A 19,080-nucleotide genomic window follows, 5' to 3' on the forward strand; every position below is an offset into this window, starting at 1 on the left:
AAACTCTTAATGGCCATAAGAAAATTTTAAAGTATAGACCACATGTATTTATTCTGACCAAGTTTTAGCTATAATATGTGCCCAATATCAAATGTCTTTTTTATTAACTATATGGAATTGTTTCTTGTATTTTATGAAAAGATCCCTTCAGGGAAAAAAATGAAAGGTGGGAATCAGTGACCTTAAAAAACTGTTCCCTGAAAAATTTCCACTAAAATTCACTATGCTAGTTTTTTTTTTTTTTTTTTTTTTTTATTTCACAGAGTTAGACAGTGAGAGAGAGAGAGAAAGGTCTTCTTTCCGTTGGTTCACCCCTCAAATGGCCACTTTGGCTGGAGCGATGCCAATCCGAAGCCAGGAGCCAGGTGCTTCCTCCTGGTCTCCCTGGGTGCAGGGGCCAAGCATTTGGGCCATCCTCCACTGCCTTCCAGAGCCATAGCAGAGAGCTGGACTGGAAGAGGAGCAACCGGGGCTAGAACCCAGTGCCCAAAGGGTATGCCAGTGCCGCAGGCGGAGGATTAACCAAGTGAGCCACGGTGCTGGCCCCAGGATTATCTTAAAGTCAGTGAATCATACAGAAAATGAAAAACATGAGTGAACTACCACACGAATAAGTTTGCATGTGCAATCCCAGAGCATCCTGGAGGTATTTCATGGTGGTACAGATTCTCACGCTTTGTGCTTTGCTTCTTGAGTACTGTGTATACTTACTACACAAATGGATTCCTATCCATACAGTGAGTGCTACATAATAGTGTTCCCTGTATTTTTATGAATTAATGTCAAGACTATAACATCAAAAGTGTTAAGTGCAGAAATGGAACATGGTTATCGTACTTCTAAAATTGCTGCTATTGTAATTACATTTATCAGCAACATTAGCTGTATTTACAAAGAAAAATCTGTAGCCAAAAACAGAATACATTCAACTCCCTTTAAAATTGCATTCTCTTACTTAACAAAATAGCAACAACTTTTATGACTGAAATATTTAAGTTGTTAAAGGGACAATAATTTAAGGAACACTACATTAATTTCATTGGAAACAAAGTCTGGTCTACAATTAAAATGCATATGCTTTGTTCTTCCTACTAAAGAATGCAATTTCTAATTTCAGTTGAATGTTACTTTGTACCTTATTGATGTTTGGCTCCTCCATCATAGAATTTTTGATGATTTCACTGGTGTCCTCTAATGACTTCATCAAGAAAGAATAACCACATGACAAAGAGTGAAGGCGAGATATAGCATGTAAAATACTAAGGATTTTTAAGTTAGGTTTTTAACCAGATTTCCCAGGAGAAAACAGTGGACTGAGTTTTTATGGTTAAGTTCATACACCTTAAAAGGACATGCAGAGGGTACATGGATAGGGAATGGGGAGAAAATCAATCCTTGGAATTCAATAATCTTCAGTTTAAGTTTTATTCTACTTCCTAAGAAATTATGACTCAATTTATTTTGAAATGTTGATGTTAAAGCAAGATTGAGTCTAAAGCACTCTGTAGTACAAAATTCAGAGCTACTGGTGCCATAGTGCTATTAACTGAAAAAGTCAAACTGTGCTCTCACAACTAGTATGTCTTATCTCCATGACATATGACCCATCAGGAGAACATCTGGTTAGAAAATTTCAGTCTCTAACTTTATAAAACTGTTCCTCTGACTTAGCCAGAAGTAGGCAAGACAATTTCAACCTCCACCTTTCTAAATTTCTTCTACTTGTTTCGCCAGAACCAGTCAAGAAACTGCTTTGGGGCACACATCCTTTGTGGAAGGAGATGTAAGTAAACGTTTGTTAAGGAGTTGATCGATTCAAGACCTTCAGTTCTTTTCAGAAAATAAAACGAAAAAAGCACTGGGGATAAGATGGCAGCTGTCAAGTCCCAAATTTTTGGTTGGGAATGACTCAATTTGCCATCATCTACTTAATTTTGAAACAAGTACAAATAGGGAAGACATTTCATTTTTAAAATCTATGTACTACTAAACCACTAAATAAAGGAAAAGAAAAGATCTTTTTTAGTGGATACGATTTGAAGGTCAGATGAAGGAATGGTAAAATTTCACTTTCAAGCACATAAAGCAGTAACATATAAAGCAATAAACAAACAGCAGCAGTCTCAAAATACTTTCTTTCATCTCTCACCTGAAATATATGGCCAATCATATATTTATTTCTTAACTATCTGAAAAGTCACACGACTTAGACTAAGCACAATCATTTTATAAAAATAAGAAATGGAATGGTAATTGTGCTAATACCAAAAATGTCCTAGACAAACTACCAGTAAAGATAAATAATTTTATACCAACTCTATTTAATTCCATCTAATCTATGTTTTATTTTTAACCCATTAAGCCCCAAGTTTTCAGTTCTGTGTATATTTCAATGACATACTATGTATTTCAAAGTTATCGTAAGTGGTACATTTATCACTCAATTTAATTCTTTATAATAAAGGACAATGCAACATCAAGGGTTAAGAGTAACACCATCAAGAATAAAACAGCTAAGCAGTAACAACAGATTTCTAATAATTACCATCAACAGTGATATCATTTAAATAAATTAAATCTAGTAATCCAAAAGTTGCCAACAGGTAGTATAGTAATTCTGCAGATACAGAAAATAATTTTCAGGAAAAATACTTAGTTTACTAAAATTACAAAATTGTTAGTTCAAACACTATGTCCATGTTTTTGATTAATACAATTACAATAAAAATAATTTTAAAATTTTATGAAAATGTTATGAGACTCCAAAGAAAATTAAAAATCAAATCACAGAGGAGTTTTGTTTTTTTTTTTTTTCATTTGGAGTGGTACTCATCATTTGCTTATGCATTCTGGTTTGGTTAAATTGCTCTATTCCCTCAATGATTCTATGCCTGCAACAACTACACAATTAAAGTCTGCATATTGATATTCCTAAATGTCCCAGATTAAAAAAACAAGTAACAGCAAAGTTAAAGTAAACAAATTTTTTATGCAGAAGAAAGCAGGAGTGTTTAATATACTACCTCAGGACATTTTAAAACTTGTAAAAAATATTTCAGTCACAATATATTTGGAAAAAAGTAGGAAACCTGACCAGTAAACATTCTCTAATTAGTCCTACACTCTTCTCATTTCACATTTTATCTGAATCTGTTTTAATGGAAACTCATATATTAATCTTTAAGACATATATTTCATTTTTTGCCAAGATGTCAATGTTATATCAAGTATTAGAGTTCAGAAAGTTTTGGACACAGGATTTTCAGATTAACAATGTCCTACCAGTATTATGTTTCCTGGCTGGTCATAAAGTCAAACTGTAAATAACACCATATGCAGTTGCCTCTTTTAAATTGACGCTTAAATTGAGAAATAATGAGATACATATGGAAGTTTCCTTTTATTCAAGTTGGTAGGCTTTCTTTTATTCAAGAAGATTTCTGATTTATTGTGAAGCCATCCTTTTTCCTCATTATTCCAACTGAATTATCTTTTACTTTTCCTCCCACTTCAAAAACTGTTTAAAATTTGCTTTCTGACTAGTTCAGTCTATTCCAAATATGGTCCACAGACCAGCTGCTAGTTTTAAACTCTTTGTTACTGGTATGGAGAGGTAAAGAACCACTGTATCACTTCGATGGTTTAATAGCAAAATTTTCCCCAAAAAGTAAACAAGATGTTAATTTACTTTCAGATGCAAATATTCCATATCATCAAACTGTTATTATTAATAGTAATGAACAAAATGACCATATAACCATTATAATGATAATTTCATGGTATAATCAATCACTTACAGCTAACTATAAGTCTATAAAATTTCTTTTAAAAATAGTCTACAGAATACAAAGAAAATGCACCTATTTACAATGTTTTCAGTATACAAACTAGTTTGAATTGAACTTGTAAGATCACCTATAACCTGCTAGCTGTTCCATGAAAATCACAGGAGATTTCTTTGTTTTCAACTAGGGGTCATGACAAAGCACAGGATACAAGATAAAGATTCTTAAGATCTTTTCAAGAAAAACAAAGTTTCAAATACTTCTACACTTGAACTCACTCTAAATTAAACTGATTTAAGAAAAGACTACCATTCTCCTTTTGCATTATTTATCTAAGCATTAATTACATGTTTGTGACATAAAAATGAGTTTTCAAAAATTTGTGAAAAACATATTTAATAGTAATGTGATAAAAACTTTAATAATAAAATAGTAAGCAAGCTTTAACTTATACAGACCTCATTCAGACATCGTTTCTTTGTGAATATATTTCTGATAAAGGTTTCCTGAATTCCTTCCTGCTTCACCAAATATTGCCAAAGTCTCTTCACAGACAGTGCCAGGTGGTGTTTGGATCTAGAGAGACAGGAAATTTATACACTTCAGATTCCTGAATAACTTAATCACGATTCTTTAACCTATATAATGCTTACTGTAATAAGTTAACTAGCATCAGACCACACAATATAGGTAAGCAGTTAACAAACTTTTTCTTCAAGAAAAAGATCAGGGGCTGGAGCTGTGGCACAGTGGGTTGATGCCCTGGCTTGAAGTGCCGGCATCCCATATGGGCGCTGGTTCTAGTCCTGGCTACTCCTCTTCTGATCCAGCTCTCTGCTACGGCCTGGGAAAGCAGCATAAGATGACCCAAGTCCTTGGGTCCCTGCACCCATGTGGGAGACCCGGAATTAGCTCCTGGCTCCTGGCTTCGGATCACCGCAGCTCTGGCCATTGCAGCCAATTGGGGAATGAACCATTGGATGGAAGACCTCTCTCTCTCTCTCTCTCTCTCTCTCTCTCTTTCTACCTCTCCTCTCTCTGTGTAACTCTGACTTCCGAATAAATAAAATCTTCAAAAAAAAAAAAAAAAAAAAAAAGAAAAAGATCATAAGTATTTTAGGCCTTGTGGGTCTAAATATGCACGGCTTCCATCACGACTCATCTACTGTAGAGAAATCATAGGTATAGTCTGTGCATCCACTGTCTGACCTTTGAAACTTTTTGAATGTTGTCAACACATTGTTTCAGATTTTGGAGCACTCCAGATTGCAGACTTTCAATCACTAAAGTCTGTGGACGTACTCTAGAATCAAAAAAATTCCGAAATCTAAAATACTTCTCTGGTCTGAAGCACTTCACATAAGAAAAGCTCACTGTGTAATAGGAAAGTGATGGATATGGCTGTGATCCAATAAAATTTCATTTACAAAAGCAGGAGGAGGGCCTGAACAGTTTGACTCCAAAGAGACAGTCATGTAAAACCCAAATTGTCCCCAGACACAAGCCAGTCCAAACTCTTTGTTACCGAACAGCAATGAACAGAGTTTAAGAATGTAAATCATCCACACCACAAAACCACTAAAAAGTGTATTGATTAGGCCGGCGCTGCGGCTCACTAGGCTAACCCTCTGCTTTGCGGCGCTGGCACACCGGGTTCTAGTCGGGTTCTACCGCGGCGGCCACTGGAGGGTGAACCAACGGCAAAAAGGAGGACCTTTCTCTCTGTCTCTCTCTCTCACTGTCCACTCTGCCTGTCAAAAAAAAAAAAAAAAATGTATTGATTAAATCAGCTAACATTTTTGTAGCGAGGCACTGATTTCCCTTTTGAGTCAGCCTTCCTTCCTCCTGGAGAGCCAACACTTCCTAACCTTAGCTTTTGTCAACAGCATTGTTATAGAGTAAGTGTCATAAACTATGCTCACAAACCAAATCTAGTATGACTCTCATTTTCAAAAATAAGGTTTACTGGATTGAATCAAGCCAATCCACTTATCTATTGTCTGTAGTTGTTTTCATGCTAGAATGCAGGGGCACAGTCACTGTGATAAAACATTCTGGAAAGTCTAAAATTTTACAACCTCTACCTTTGTGAGAAAAGTTTACTAGCCTCCATACTACCATGTGCATTACACAAAGACACAGATATGAGCCTAGAAGAAAAAATTAATCATAGGCCTTAAACATTTTTTTCTCTAATTATTCTGTACAACATCCTGGTTTAGCTACTAAAACAAAACAAACAAAAGAAACCAATTTAAAAACAATACCCATTGGAATACCTACTTGAAAGGAGTGTTTGTAGGTTCCAACAAAGCTTTGTGGCGAAGAATTGCGGGACCTGCAGATAAACCCTCTTCAGAGGTATGACTTGCAATATAGTTTTGAGGTGGCCCACCATAGATTTCAAGGCGTCGGAAAAGAACTTGTTCCCAACACTGAAGAGTTTTTAGAACCGCGTGACAAAGAGGTGAACTAACTGGAAGTTCTAAAAGAAAGAAAATAGAATTGACTCACATTCATCTTCTGAAGCAAAATTCTACATGCAATTTTAAGATCGCCGAAGATGATGGGGCCAGTATTGTGGTGCAGGGTTAAGCAGCCAGCTGTGATGCCAGCATCCCATACGGGCACTGGTTTGAGTCCCATAAGTTTTGATATGTTGTAATGTTGTCCTCATCTATTTCCAGAAAGTTTCTGATTTCTCTTTTGATTTCTTCTGTGACCCACTGTTCATTCAGGAGCACGTTGTTCGGTCTCCATGTGCTTGCATATGTTCTAGAGATTCCTTCTTTGTCTCTTTTACCAGTTTTTGTGTTAAAGTCTATTTTGTCTGATATTAGGATGGCTACACCAGCTTTTTAAGTTCCTACAGCATAGATTATCTTTTTCCATCCTTTTACTTTCAGTTTGCATGCAATGCTGTTGATGAGATGTGTTTCTTATAGGCAGCAAATAGATGGGTTCTGTTTTTTAATCCTTTCAGCCAGCCAGTTTATCAGTTTATCTTTTAACTGGGAGTTGAAGCCATTTACATTCAAGGTGACTACTGGTAAGTACCCACTTGGCCCTGCCATTTTTCCATAAACATTCCTATTGCTTACCTTGTATTTTCTTTGTACATTTACTAGGAGATTCTCTGCTTTCACCTTTTTCATAGTGATGACCATGTGTCTGTGCTTCTGTGTGTAGCATATCCTTTAGCCTCTTTTATCAGGATGGACGAATGGTGACAAATTCTTTGAATTTCTATTTGTTATGCAAGATCTTTATCTCACCTTCATTCATAAATGAGAGCTAAGCAGGGTACAGTATTCTGGGTTGAGTTTTTTTCTGTTAAGACTTGGACTATATCTTGCCATTCTCTCCTAGCCTGTAGAGTTTCTGATGAGAAGACTGCTGTGATTAATTGGAGATTCTCTGAAAGTAATCTGGTGTTTCTCTCATGTACATTTTAGAATCTTTTCTTTATGTTTTACTGTGGAGAGTTTGACTACAACGTGTCATGGTGAAGATCTTTTCTAGTCGTGTCTATTAGGAGCTCTATGTGATTCCTGTACTTGGACGTCTTCTCTCTAAACTAGGGAAGTTTTCTGTAATTATTTCACTAAAAAGGCCTTCTAATCCATTTTCTCTTCCCATACCTTCAGGAACGCCTAAGAACTGTATATTGGGTTGTTTGATAGATTTCCTTAAATCTCCAACACTGTTTTTTAGTTTCCTAATTTCTTCTTACTTTTTTGAGGTCTAACTAAAATTTCCAGAGACTTGTCCTCTAACTTAGATAATCTTTCTTCTTCCTCATCGAGTCTGTTGTTAAGGCTTTCCACCGCGTTTTTTTTTTTTTAAAGATTTATTTATTTATTTGAAAGTCAGAGTTACACAGAGAGAGAAGGAGAGGCAGAGAGAAAGGTCTTCCATCTACTGATTCACCTCCCAATTGGCTGCAACAACCGGAGCTGTGCTGATCTGAAGCCAGGAGCCAGGAGCTTCTTCTGGGTCTCCCACATGGGTACAGGGGCCCAAGGAATTGGGCCATCTTCTACTGCGTACCCAGACCATGGCAGGGAGCTGGATCAGAAGTGGAGCAGCTGAGACTTGAACCAGCACCCATATGGGATGCTGGCACTGCAGCCAGAGGCTTTACCTCCTATGCTACAGTGCCAGCCCCTCCACCACATTTTTATTTTATCTACTGAATTCTTCATCTTCAATATTTCATTTTCTCTTTAAAATCTCAATTTCATGAGATAAATTTTCATTCATGTCATGTATAGATTTCTTTAATTCGTGGATCTGCTTCTGACTGCTTTTGATTAACCCTACTATTAATTTTTTGAATTCTGTTTCTGGCATTTCTTCAATCTCATCTTCACATTCTAGTATTGAAGGGTTGTTGTGTTCCTTTAGGATATCAGGTTGTCTTCCTTACTCTTATTTCTTGAATTGCTGCATTTATTTTTAGGCATTTGTGGAGATACTTTGTCTATTGTTTTGTTTTTCCTTTGTGATGGTTTTTTTTTTTTGTTTTTGTTTTTTGTTTTTTTTGACAGGCAGAGTGGACAGTGAGAGAGAGAGAGACAGAGTGAAAAGTCTTCCTTTTTTGCCGTTGGTTCACCCTCCAATGGCCGTCACGGCTGGTAAGCTGCGGCCGGCGCACCGCGCTGATCCGATGGCAGGAGCCAGGTGCTTCCTCCTGGTCTCCCATGGGGTGCAGGGCCCAAGCACTTGGGCCATCCTCCACTGCACTCCCGGGCCACATCAGAGAGCTGGCCTGGAAGAGGGGCAACCGGGACAGAATCCAGCGCCCCAGATGGGACTAGTACCTGGTGTGCCGGCGCCGCAAGGCGGAGGATTAGCCTATTGAGCCGCGGCGCCGGCCTGTGATGGCTTTTATCTTTGGACCATGCCTCTGTGGCTTAGTGGAGGGTCTGCTCTTTTAGTGAATACCCAGAGGCATGTGCTGGCTGTGACCAGGCAGTTCTGTTCAATGCTCTAGTTAGAGGGGAGTGTCCAAGGTGACACCCACACTCAGCTTGGCATGTTAAAGCTCTCTCTCTCTTTTTTTTAATCAGAGGGGAGGCTTGTTCTGTTCTGTTGGCATAGTCTCACACTCACCTCCTCTCCTTAGAGGAGACCAATGCTTGGGCACTAGCCCCAGTTGGTACAATATTCATCCACGCCACCACAAAAACCATTCTAGGGATCCGTGCAGAACTCAGTGTGAGAATGGATTCTGCAGCAAGGTCACAGTCAAAGTGGAAGTTCTCTCCTCCCTTCAGAGAAAGGTACCTCCTACTTTGATGGCCCCGTTCTAAAAGAAACCTAACTTCTACAACTGGAAGTCATGAAACTTTCTCCTCCACTTAAAAAAATACAAAATAGGAACTGAAAAATAATAGCATTGTTTCTGTTGAGACATTCATTACCTGCAAGATCATGGCCTGCAAAGGGATAAAAAGTCTTCAGATTGTACAGCACCAATTGTACCATGGCCAATCGCATCAGTGACCAGCTGAAAAAAAAAAAAAGCAACAAAAGATTTGTTAAGTACTTACATAAGGATTTTTAAAAAGTACTCTACCCTTCAGCCCAACAATTCTACTACCAGGAATTTACCCTGACGGTATAACTCAACACACACACACACACACACACAAGTTAACATATACACGCATTTTCTCTTGCTCACGTCAGCATCGTTTATGACAGAAGAAGAGAACAATAATCAACCTGTCTCTTAAGAGAGTATCGCTAAATAAATAATTTAGAACTATGGAATATTAGGGTAATCACCAAAAAGAAGGATCTCTAAGTATTAATATGAGTAAATCCCAGTATATATTAACTAAAACCAATTTGCAGCACTTTATACAGGGTATTTGGGTATAATAGGAAAAAAATGAAGATTGTATGTACACTTGCTTATTTTACAAAAAGACAAACTAAAAGGTAATAAAAACAATTCGCTGGGGGCCAGCGCTATGGCGCAGTGGGTTAACAGCCTGGCCTGAAGCGCTGGCATCCCATATGGGCACTGGTTCGAGTCCTGGCTGCTCCACTTCCCATTCAGCTCTCTGCTGTGGCCTGGGATAGTAGTGGAAGATGGCCCAACTCCTTGGGCCCCTGCACCCATGTGGGAGACCCAGAGGCAGCTCCTAGCTTCTGGCTCCTGGCTTCGGATTGACACAGCTCCGGCCGTTGCGGCCAACTGGGGAGTGAACCATCGCATAGAAGATCTCTCTCTCTCTCTCTGCCTCTCCTCTCTCTGTGTAACTCTTTCAAATAAATAAATAAATCTTAAAAAAAAAAAAAAAGATTGGCTGTAGAAAATGTAGAGCAGAAAATGAAAAGAGGAGATTAGAAGGGAAACAGGCTTTTGATTAGGTGTTTTTATAAAATCTGATACTTTTTTAAAAAGGCATTTCAGCTTCTCTTTCATTTCTGGTATAATGTATTCTTTCTAAAGGTATGTAATTTTTAATTGTGGTAAAATACAATGTAAAATTTACCATCATAACCATGTTTAAATGTACAGTTCAATGGCATAAAGGAGACTCACAATGTTGTGCAAACATTTCTATCATCCTCCTTCAGAATATTTTCATCTTGCAAAAATGAAACAATATATTCAACCAATGATAACTCCCCATTTCATCTATCCCCAAAACCTTGTAGGAACCACCATTCTACTTTCAGTCTCTATTCTAATGTTCTAGGCACCTCACATAAACAGAATAACACACTATACTATCTGCTTTTTGGTGACTGGCTTATTTCATTTAGTATAGATGCTCAAGGTTCATCTGCGCATGTGCAAGAATATTCTTCATTTTTCAGTCTCAATAATGCTCTATTATGCAAATACAGAATTTTGGCTATATGTCCACCTGTCTCCAGATACTTACACAGCTTTTATGCCTTGGTTACTATGAATAATACTGCTTTGAAAGTGGATGTACAGGCCAGCGCCGCAGCTCAGTAGGCTAATCCTCTGCCTAGCGGCGCCAGCACACCGGGTTCTAGTCCCGGTCGGGGCACCGATCCTGTCCCGGTTGCCCCTCTTCCAGGCCAGCTCTCTGCTGTGGCCAGGGAGTGCAGTGCAGGATGGCCCAAGTGCTTGGGCCCTGCACCCCATGGGAGACCAGGAGAAGCACCTGGCTCCTGCCATTGGATCAGCGCGGTGCGCCACCGCAGCGCGCCTACCGCGGCGGCCATTGGAGGGTGAACCAACGGCAAAAAGGAAGACCTTTCTCTCTGTCTCCCTCTACTGTCCACTCTGCCTGTCCAAAAAAAAAAAAGAAAGAAAGTGGATGTACAAATGTCTGCTCGAGTTCCTGCTTTGAATTCAATGGGATATATGTTCAGAAGTAGAACTGCTAGATCATACAGAAAGTCTATCTTTAATGTATTGAGAAACTACCATATAGTTTTCCACAGCAACTGCACTATTTTATATTCCCAATAGCAGTGCACAAAGTTTCCAATTTTGTCCCATCCTTGTAAGCACTGCTGCTTTGTTTTTAATGAAAAAGTGATGGTGTCCAATCACTGTGGTTTTTATTTAAATCTTCCTAACTACTAGAGCATATTTTCATGTGCTTATTAGCCATTTGTATACTTTCTTTACAGAAATGTCTATTTAACTACCTAACCCATTTTAAAAACTCAGTCATCTGTTCTACCATTATTGAGTTACCTAGTTTAACTATTCAGTCTTGTAATTGTTTTATATATTAGAAACCTAAAATTTTTTTTTATTTCAATACGAAAAATCCCTATCATAGCAGTAAAAAAAAAAAATCTTAAAACAACTTTTCAATAGAGAAATATTTTATTATCTCCAATACACCAATACACTTTTTTTTTTTTCGAGAGAGAGAGACAGAGAGAAAGGTCTTCCTTTTGCCGTTGGTTCACCCTCCAATGGCCGCCGCGGTAGGTGCGCTGCTGCCGGCGCACCGCGCTGATCCGATGGCAGGAGCCAGGTGCTTCTCCTGGTCTCCTATGGGGTGCAGGACCCAAGCACTTGGGCCATCCTCCACTGCACTCCTGGGCCACAGCAGAGAGCTGGCCTGGAAGAGGGGCAACTGGGACAGAATCCGGTGCCCTGACCGGGACTAGAACCCGGTGTGCCGGCGCCGCAAGGCGGAGGATTAGCCTAGTGAGCCACGGCACCGGCTGGAAAATTATTTCTTTTTATCATTAATATCCCATGTCTTAATACATACAGCTTTCAGATAAGAACAACATATGAATAGAAACAAGATAATATGCTACCACTCACAAACATAAGGGTGATGCAGCAATGAAGCAGGATTAGGCATTTTGGACACTTATGATTTTTACAGTATTCAAAAACATGCTACAGATTAACACATATCTGACAGTTCTACTAGTCTACTGAAAAGATACTAGATTTTCTAGCCTAAAATTGTGTGCTTTCTATATCATAGAGACCAAAAGGCAAGGTATAATCTCAGATCAAGTTTTGTGAGAAATGACTCCAATTAGAAATGGTTCACCAATGGGTAACCAAAAGTTAATTGAATATTTATTTTAAGTAAAGGAATTTAACAATTTCACCAAAGAATTCGAAGTCACAAGGTGTTATATAATTCATCAAGCTATTAATTTCTCATGTAGTATTTTCAAAAATATTATTCATGTAAGCCATGATGATTTTAAAAAATATATAAAATAAAATATAGCCATACCTATATGAATTTGAATTAGAATGCTCCTGGAGATGAAAATCTGAAGCTGAAACATCGTCGTCATCATCATCATCACCACTTTCCATACTCTCCTCTGAGTCATATTCTGCTCTACTTTGGGAAGGGGGTAGAAAAGGCTAAAATAAAAAAGTTCAAAAAGTTAAGAAGTTGTTATTCAAATACCTGATTTAATACATTTAGTCTAGAGATAACAATTCATCCCACTTATAGACACTTCATCAAAGGAGGTAACTATTATTTCCCATTCTATGCCTTTGACATTAACATCACTTTGCACAAATCTGGTATTTATTCATTCAACAAAAACTTATTAAGGGTCCATTTTGTACCAAAAAGTATTATTAATGAAAGAATTCTTAACACAGATAGTGTCACTGCCCTCATAGAGCTTACATTTTAGTGGTAAGGACAGGCAGAATACAGACAATTAAATAAAAATTGTATTAAGTGCCATAAAGAAAAAAGCTGGGGTCGGTGCCAGCATTCCATATGGGTGCCAGTTTGAGTCCTGGCTGCTCCACTTCTAATCCAGCTCCCTACTAATGTGTCTGGGAAAGCAGCATAAGATGATCCAAGTCCTTGGACTCCTGCACCCTTGTGAGAGACCAACAATAAGCTCTTGGCTTCGGATCAGCCCAGCTCCAGGCACTGTGGCCACTTGGGAAATGAACCAGCAGATGGAAGAATTCTCTCTATCCCCCTGCCTGTGCATCTGGTTCTCTGTAACTCTGCCTTTCAAGAAAATATACAAATATTAAAAAAAAATGTTGAGATGGAAAATACGTAGTACCGAGATAAGCTCATCAGGGAAGGCCTCTGAAAAGCAGCATCTAAGAAGCAACATTCAGACTAGTGGTTCAGACTCCACCACCAGAGCACCTGGGTTTGATATCCACCTCTGGGATCCAGCTTCCTGTTAATGCAGACCCTTGAGGCAGTGATCATGGCTCAAGCAATTGAGTTTCCGCCACTCACACAGGAAAGAAACCCGATGGCACTCCTGGCTCCTGGCTTCAGCCCTAGCCCAGCCCTAGATGTTGCAGGCATTTGGGGAGTCAACTCGTAGACAGGAGCCAACTCTAATAATACATTTCTTTAAAAAAAAAAAAAAAAGCATTTAAGTGACAATACATAATGACAAAAGGAATAGTCATATAGCAAGAGAGGGAAGAAAGCATTTTAGGCAACGGAAAGAGCATGTAGAAAGGCTTTAATATGGGAAACCACTTAGTATAAAAAACAGTGGTTTGGCATGAGCTTGCACAGAAATATAGTAAGTGTAGAAGAAAGGTTGAAGAAAAAAACAGATCAGAGTTCAGACAGGGTCTTAACAGGCCATAGGAAATGAATATAGTAGAATGTCACAAATGAGTTTTTTTTTTTTTTTTTTTTGACAGGCAGAGTGGATAGTGAGAGAGAGACAGAGAGAAAGGTCTTCCTTTTGCCGTTGGTTCACCCTCCAATGGCCGCCGCGGTAGGCGCGCTGCTGCCGGCGCACCGTGCTGATCTGATGGCAGGAGCCAGGTGCTTCTCCTGGTCTCCCATGGGGTGCAGGGCCCAAGGACTTGGGCCATCCTGCACTGCACTCCCTGGCCACAGCAGAGAGCTGGCCTGGAAGAGGGGCAACCGGGACAGGATCGGTGCCCCGACCGGGACTAGAACCTGGTGTGCCGGCGCCGCAAGGCGGAGGATTAGCCTAGTGAGCCGCGGCGCCGGCCTACAAATGAGTTTTTGATAGGCAACAAGTGTTGAGATTTGTACTTTCTGAATATCACAGTAACTACTCTCTTTCAAATTTTAAAAACTTTTTAAAAAAGACTTTATTTATTTGAGAGTTAGAGTTGCAGACAGTGAGAGGAAAAGACAAGGAGAAAGGTCTTCCTTCCCTTGCTGCACTCCCCAAATGGCCGCAACAACCAGGACTGCGCCAATCTGAAGCCAGGAGCCAGGAGCTTTTTCCCAGTCTCCCACGTGGGTGCAGGGGCCCAAGCACCTGGGCCATCTTCCACTGCTCTCTCAGGCCATAGCAGAGCTGGATTGGAAGAGGAGCAGTTCAGACTAGAATCGGCATCCATATGGGACGCCAGCACTGCAGGCAGAGGATTAACCTACTGTGCCACGGTGTTGGCTCCCAAACATTTTTTTAAAAGATTTATTTATTTGAAAGGCTCAGAGTCAGAGATAAAGGGGGAGAGACAGACAGACAGAGAAATCGATGTTCAATGCCCAAATGCTTACAATACTCAGGGCTGTGCCAGACTGAAGCCAGGAGCCAGGAACTCCACCTGGGTCTCTGGCATCAGTGGCGGGAACTAAAGTTCTGGGGCCATCTTCCACTCTCTTCCCAGGAGCGTTAGCAGGAAGCTGGACTGGAAGCAGAGGAGCCGCTTCCAATAAATCAGCACTCCGATATGGGACACAGGCAGCATAAGCCACAGCTTAATATGTTGTACGATAACGTCCAACACTTAAATTATGTTTAAAGAATTTTTACTGATATATAATAGCTTCACATGCTTTAGAATAAAGGTGCTATTTCAATATATGTATACAATGTGTAATGACTCGATCAAAGTAACTGGGATAACCATCACTTTAAACACTTATAATTTCCTTGTGTTGGAAACATTAAAAAATCCTATCTACTAGCTTTTTTGAAACTCACAATCAGGGGAGGTTTGGCCTACTTAATATGCCAGTTACGATGCATGTCTCTCATATCAGAGCACCTGACTCCCACTTCTGACACCAGCTTCCTGCTAGTGTTGACCCTGGGAGGGACAGTGAAAGTTCAAGTAACTGGGCAATTGTCACCTATGTGGGAGACCTAGGTTGAGTCCCCTGCTCCTGCCTTTGTCCCAATCCAGTCCAGTCCTGGCTATTTTGTGGTTGATGAACGGAAGTGAACCTGCAGATGGGAGCTCCCTCTCTCTTTCTGTGTGTGTGTGTGTGTGTGTGTGAGAGAGAGAGAGAGAGAGAGAGAGGGAGGAAGAGAGAAAGAGAGAGGTTGATTGCTTCTCAAATAAACTTATTTTAAAAGAGACCTCAATAGCAATTAGTTAACATCTCAACTAACCTGACTGGGGTAAGGCAGACTAGCCAGAGATTTAACAAGGAAACCAGGAACAAGAAAGCTAAAGAAGGCCTTGCTAACCAACAATCCTCTATCTGGCAGAATCATTCTTCAAACATGAAGGTGAAATAGACATACCCAGATAGATAAAGCACTTAATATACAATATTGACTGCAAAGGCAGTGAGGTGCAAGGAGGCACAAACTCCCATTATTACCTACAAGCACGCATAATACAAAAAAATAAAATAAAATAAAAGGCACAGCTTAATAGGCAGGGGAGACTGATGTCATCAGAATCGTTATCTGTGAATTAATGGAAGGAAGGAGAACATCTGGAAGTGGAGTTTGAGGGATTTGGCAAGAGACATACAAACGTAATCCCTGCTCTGCACAGTAGTTTAGGACCACAACAATGACTATGTAAACAGAAACCACAAAACAAATCTTAATAATCACTGGGAAAAATTTTAAGTGTTCTGTGATCCTGAAAAGTATCTGTCAAAACACTAAAAACTCCTACCACTGACTATAAATGTAGGGGAAATTTTGAAAAAAAATTTTTTTTAAATTTCTATTTAATACTACTAGCATCACAGCAATACTGAGAATTAAATGAATTATTTGTAAAAAGCTATTAAGCTATCAAGAGTAGTTTGGGCCTGCATTGTGGCATAACAGGTTAAGCTGCTGCGTGCAATGCTGGCATCCCATGAGGATACCTAAGTGAATGCCAGCTGCTCCACTTTCAGTCCAGCTCCTTGCTAAGGCACCTGGGAAAGCAGCAGAAGCTGGCCAAGGGTTTGGGCCCCTTCACCCATGTGGGGGACTCAGCTGAAGTTCCTGGATTTGGGCTGGGCCCCTAGTGGCCATTTGGGGAGTGAATCAGCAGATGGAAGAGGCATCTCTCTCTCTCTCTCTCTCTCTTTACCTCTCCTTCTCTGTAACTGTAACTCTGCCTATCAAATAAATAAATAAAAATTTCTAGAGTAGTTTGAACAGTTTGCCTTCCTCTAATTCTGTAACTTAGGATATGAAGCAAATATTTTTTCTTAACAAATTCCCACACTTTTATCAGTCTGCATCCATCTCCAGCATTTTATTCTTTGAACTTAAAATGTTGTAAAGTCCATTAACAAAGCTTTTGCCAACACTATGTCTGGAATTTCATTCTCAGTGGTTTCACTTTTCTTTGCTGTACTTTTTTTTATCTTAGCTGGCCAAAACCATTTACTAATTATCTCATTTAAAAATATCATCAGTTTTTCATCGGAGATAAGAAAGTAAAACAACCACATGCTTTGCTGTCTGTGTGAACTGACAGACGCTATATGATTAATCACTGGCAGACTTCAAAGTAGGGTAGGACAGGGTGGAAAGTATCATTACATTCTTAAAACCATACATATGAAATCTGTTCCCTTTATATAAATAAAACAATGAAACAACAACAAAAAGGAAAGACCTCACATGATTGGTCAATGATCACGAGGTGCATTTGTTACTGACAAGGTGGTTTGTGTAATGATGAGCTTCCCTGTTAGGGAAATTGGTACTTTACGTAGCTGTTCATCTACTATACCATGGTAAACTTCATTTGAACTGTGTTGAGGGCATTACTTAACTAAACACTGGTAAATGAAATTTGTGGATATCAGAAAAATGCAAGACTGTACTACACACAAACACACACATACACAAAGATGAGTAAGTAAGGCTGAGAGATGACCAGGGCAGTTTGACATCTGATGGTCTTGATTCCTTAGCTTATCAGGTACCTTAACCCTAAGTGCTAACCAAATTCTATTTTTATCTGATTTAACAACTTTTGTCTGTTTAAAATGCAAAAATCACAATTTATTAAAAACTGCCTTAAAAACTGACCGGAAGCATGGTGAAAATATTTTAGGATACATTTTTTGGAATGTAGCCTGACATAAATGAAAATTTTCTAAATCAGAGTGATAAGATATTTGGAAACACCAGCAGTAGCACTTATTTAAAAATTCTTCATTTCCATTTGAGTACATAAACACTGATTTGAATAGCACTGTACTACCTTGGCTATGAAATAGTCCCAGATACTGAGCTCAGGTGGGATGAACTTCTCTCTGACCGTCAGTGGCTCCTGGCTTACTGGCGGCGAGGAAGAGTTCAGTGGGGCAGATGCTCTGCAAGACATTTTTGATGGCCTAAAACGTTTGTTCTGTTTTTCTCCTTCTTCAACTAGTGAAGAAACTAACAAAAAGAGAGTAAAATGTTATTGAAGTAAATATTATTTTCACTATATTTATTTCACTTTTCTTTACATAAAATCTAAGGTTAACTACAAACAAGTATATCTGAAACAATAAGATTATGATTATTAAGCTATAGAGCAAGTAATAGGTAGAGGAAAAGAGACCAAAAACACTTTGTATAGTGACCTTTGCTTTTACCTCAAATTGTCCCTCACTCACTGAATATTGACTTACCTACTATACACACACACACACACACACATTGACTTACCTACTATATGCACACACACACACATACATACATACAGGATAACAGGATGTAATATTTGTCTGTAAATCAGTCCACAATCCATCTAGGAACATGGAAGGAGATGTCCAACATCCTTCTAGTTTCTTTAATAATACCATGGGATGTCAATGTTAATTAAAGGCAACAACTTACTTCTGAAAGTCTTCAGTAATCACCTGGCCTTATAAAACCATACTTATCATTAGCAAAGATAAAGTTCAAGCACTGTAACTACCTAATCAGACTTATTCAAGTGTATGGAAGTGGCTCAGAAGTGAAGTTTTCTAGTAAATGGAATGACCAAAGAAGAGAGAGAATACATAATCTTCACTGTTTTATTTTGGGAACGCTCTCCAATTAGTCCTTAGAAGACGAAAGACATTAGCATAAAAATAGTAATACAAATATTTATTCAATACTAGGTCACAAGATGCAAATCACCAGCAAACGATCAAGGCTCTTACAGACATAGGCATGATCTAATTTATAGGCAAACAACACTATTAAGTTATACCAATGTTCTCCTTCAGTGATTCCAGTGAGATTTTACTTACCTTTCAAAGGGATAAAAATATTTGCTCTGTAATATAATTTTGTTTTACTGTTTGAAGCTATGCAGCATGCAGACACAGCATGCACATGCCTTGTATCAAGCTGAGTTTAACAAAGTAATTTTGATAATCCAGACAACAGGAAAGATGGACAAAATATTAGTATTCTAAGATATGACCAAAAAGTGTTATGATTGTGTTTTCAAATGCTTTTAAAAGGAACTGTCAGACTAAATGTGGTTTTTTCTTATTAACATTTGATATTCAGAACTCAAGTTTACAATAATATTTGCTGTATACATTAACACAATCTAAAACTAAACTGAAAAACTTGGAGGCAGAGCTTATGAATTACAAAGAGCGTAGAGAGGTTAGAAAAGCAGCTGAAGAGGCCGGCGCCACGGCTC

The 19,080-nt window shown here is 38.9% G+C and overlaps 1 protein-coding gene across 6 annotated transcripts in view; it reads right to left on the minus strand.

The window, feature by feature from the left end:
* DMXL1 (Dmx like 1) overlaps positions 1-19,080 on the minus strand; it is a 151,841-nt gene that overhangs the window by 34,822 nt on the left and 97,939 nt on the right. For 5 of the 6 annotated variants that reach the window (XM_062189275.1, XM_062189276.1, XM_062189277.1 and 2 more), the window contains 5 exons: positions 17,653-17,831; positions 12,500-12,636; positions 9,212-9,297; positions 6,069-6,270; positions 4,244-4,361 (listed from right to left, as the gene is read on the minus strand). In XM_062189275.1, coding sequence (XP_062045259.1) covers positions 4,244-4,361; positions 6,069-6,270; positions 9,212-9,297; positions 12,500-12,636; positions 17,653-17,831 — 722 coding nt within the window. Of the gene's footprint in view, positions 1-1,135; positions 1,199-4,243; positions 4,362-6,068; positions 6,271-9,211; positions 9,298-12,499; positions 12,637-17,652; positions 17,832-19,080 lie in introns of all 6 variants that reach the window. The other variant, XM_062189279.1, reaches the window with a different exon arrangement.

The sequence above is a fragment of the Lepus europaeus genome, chromosome 4 (genome assembly GCF_033115175.1).
Source record: "Lepus europaeus isolate LE1 chromosome 4, mLepTim1.pri, whole genome shotgun sequence".
NCBI lineage: Eukaryota > Metazoa > Chordata > Mammalia > Lagomorpha > Leporidae > Lepus > Lepus europaeus.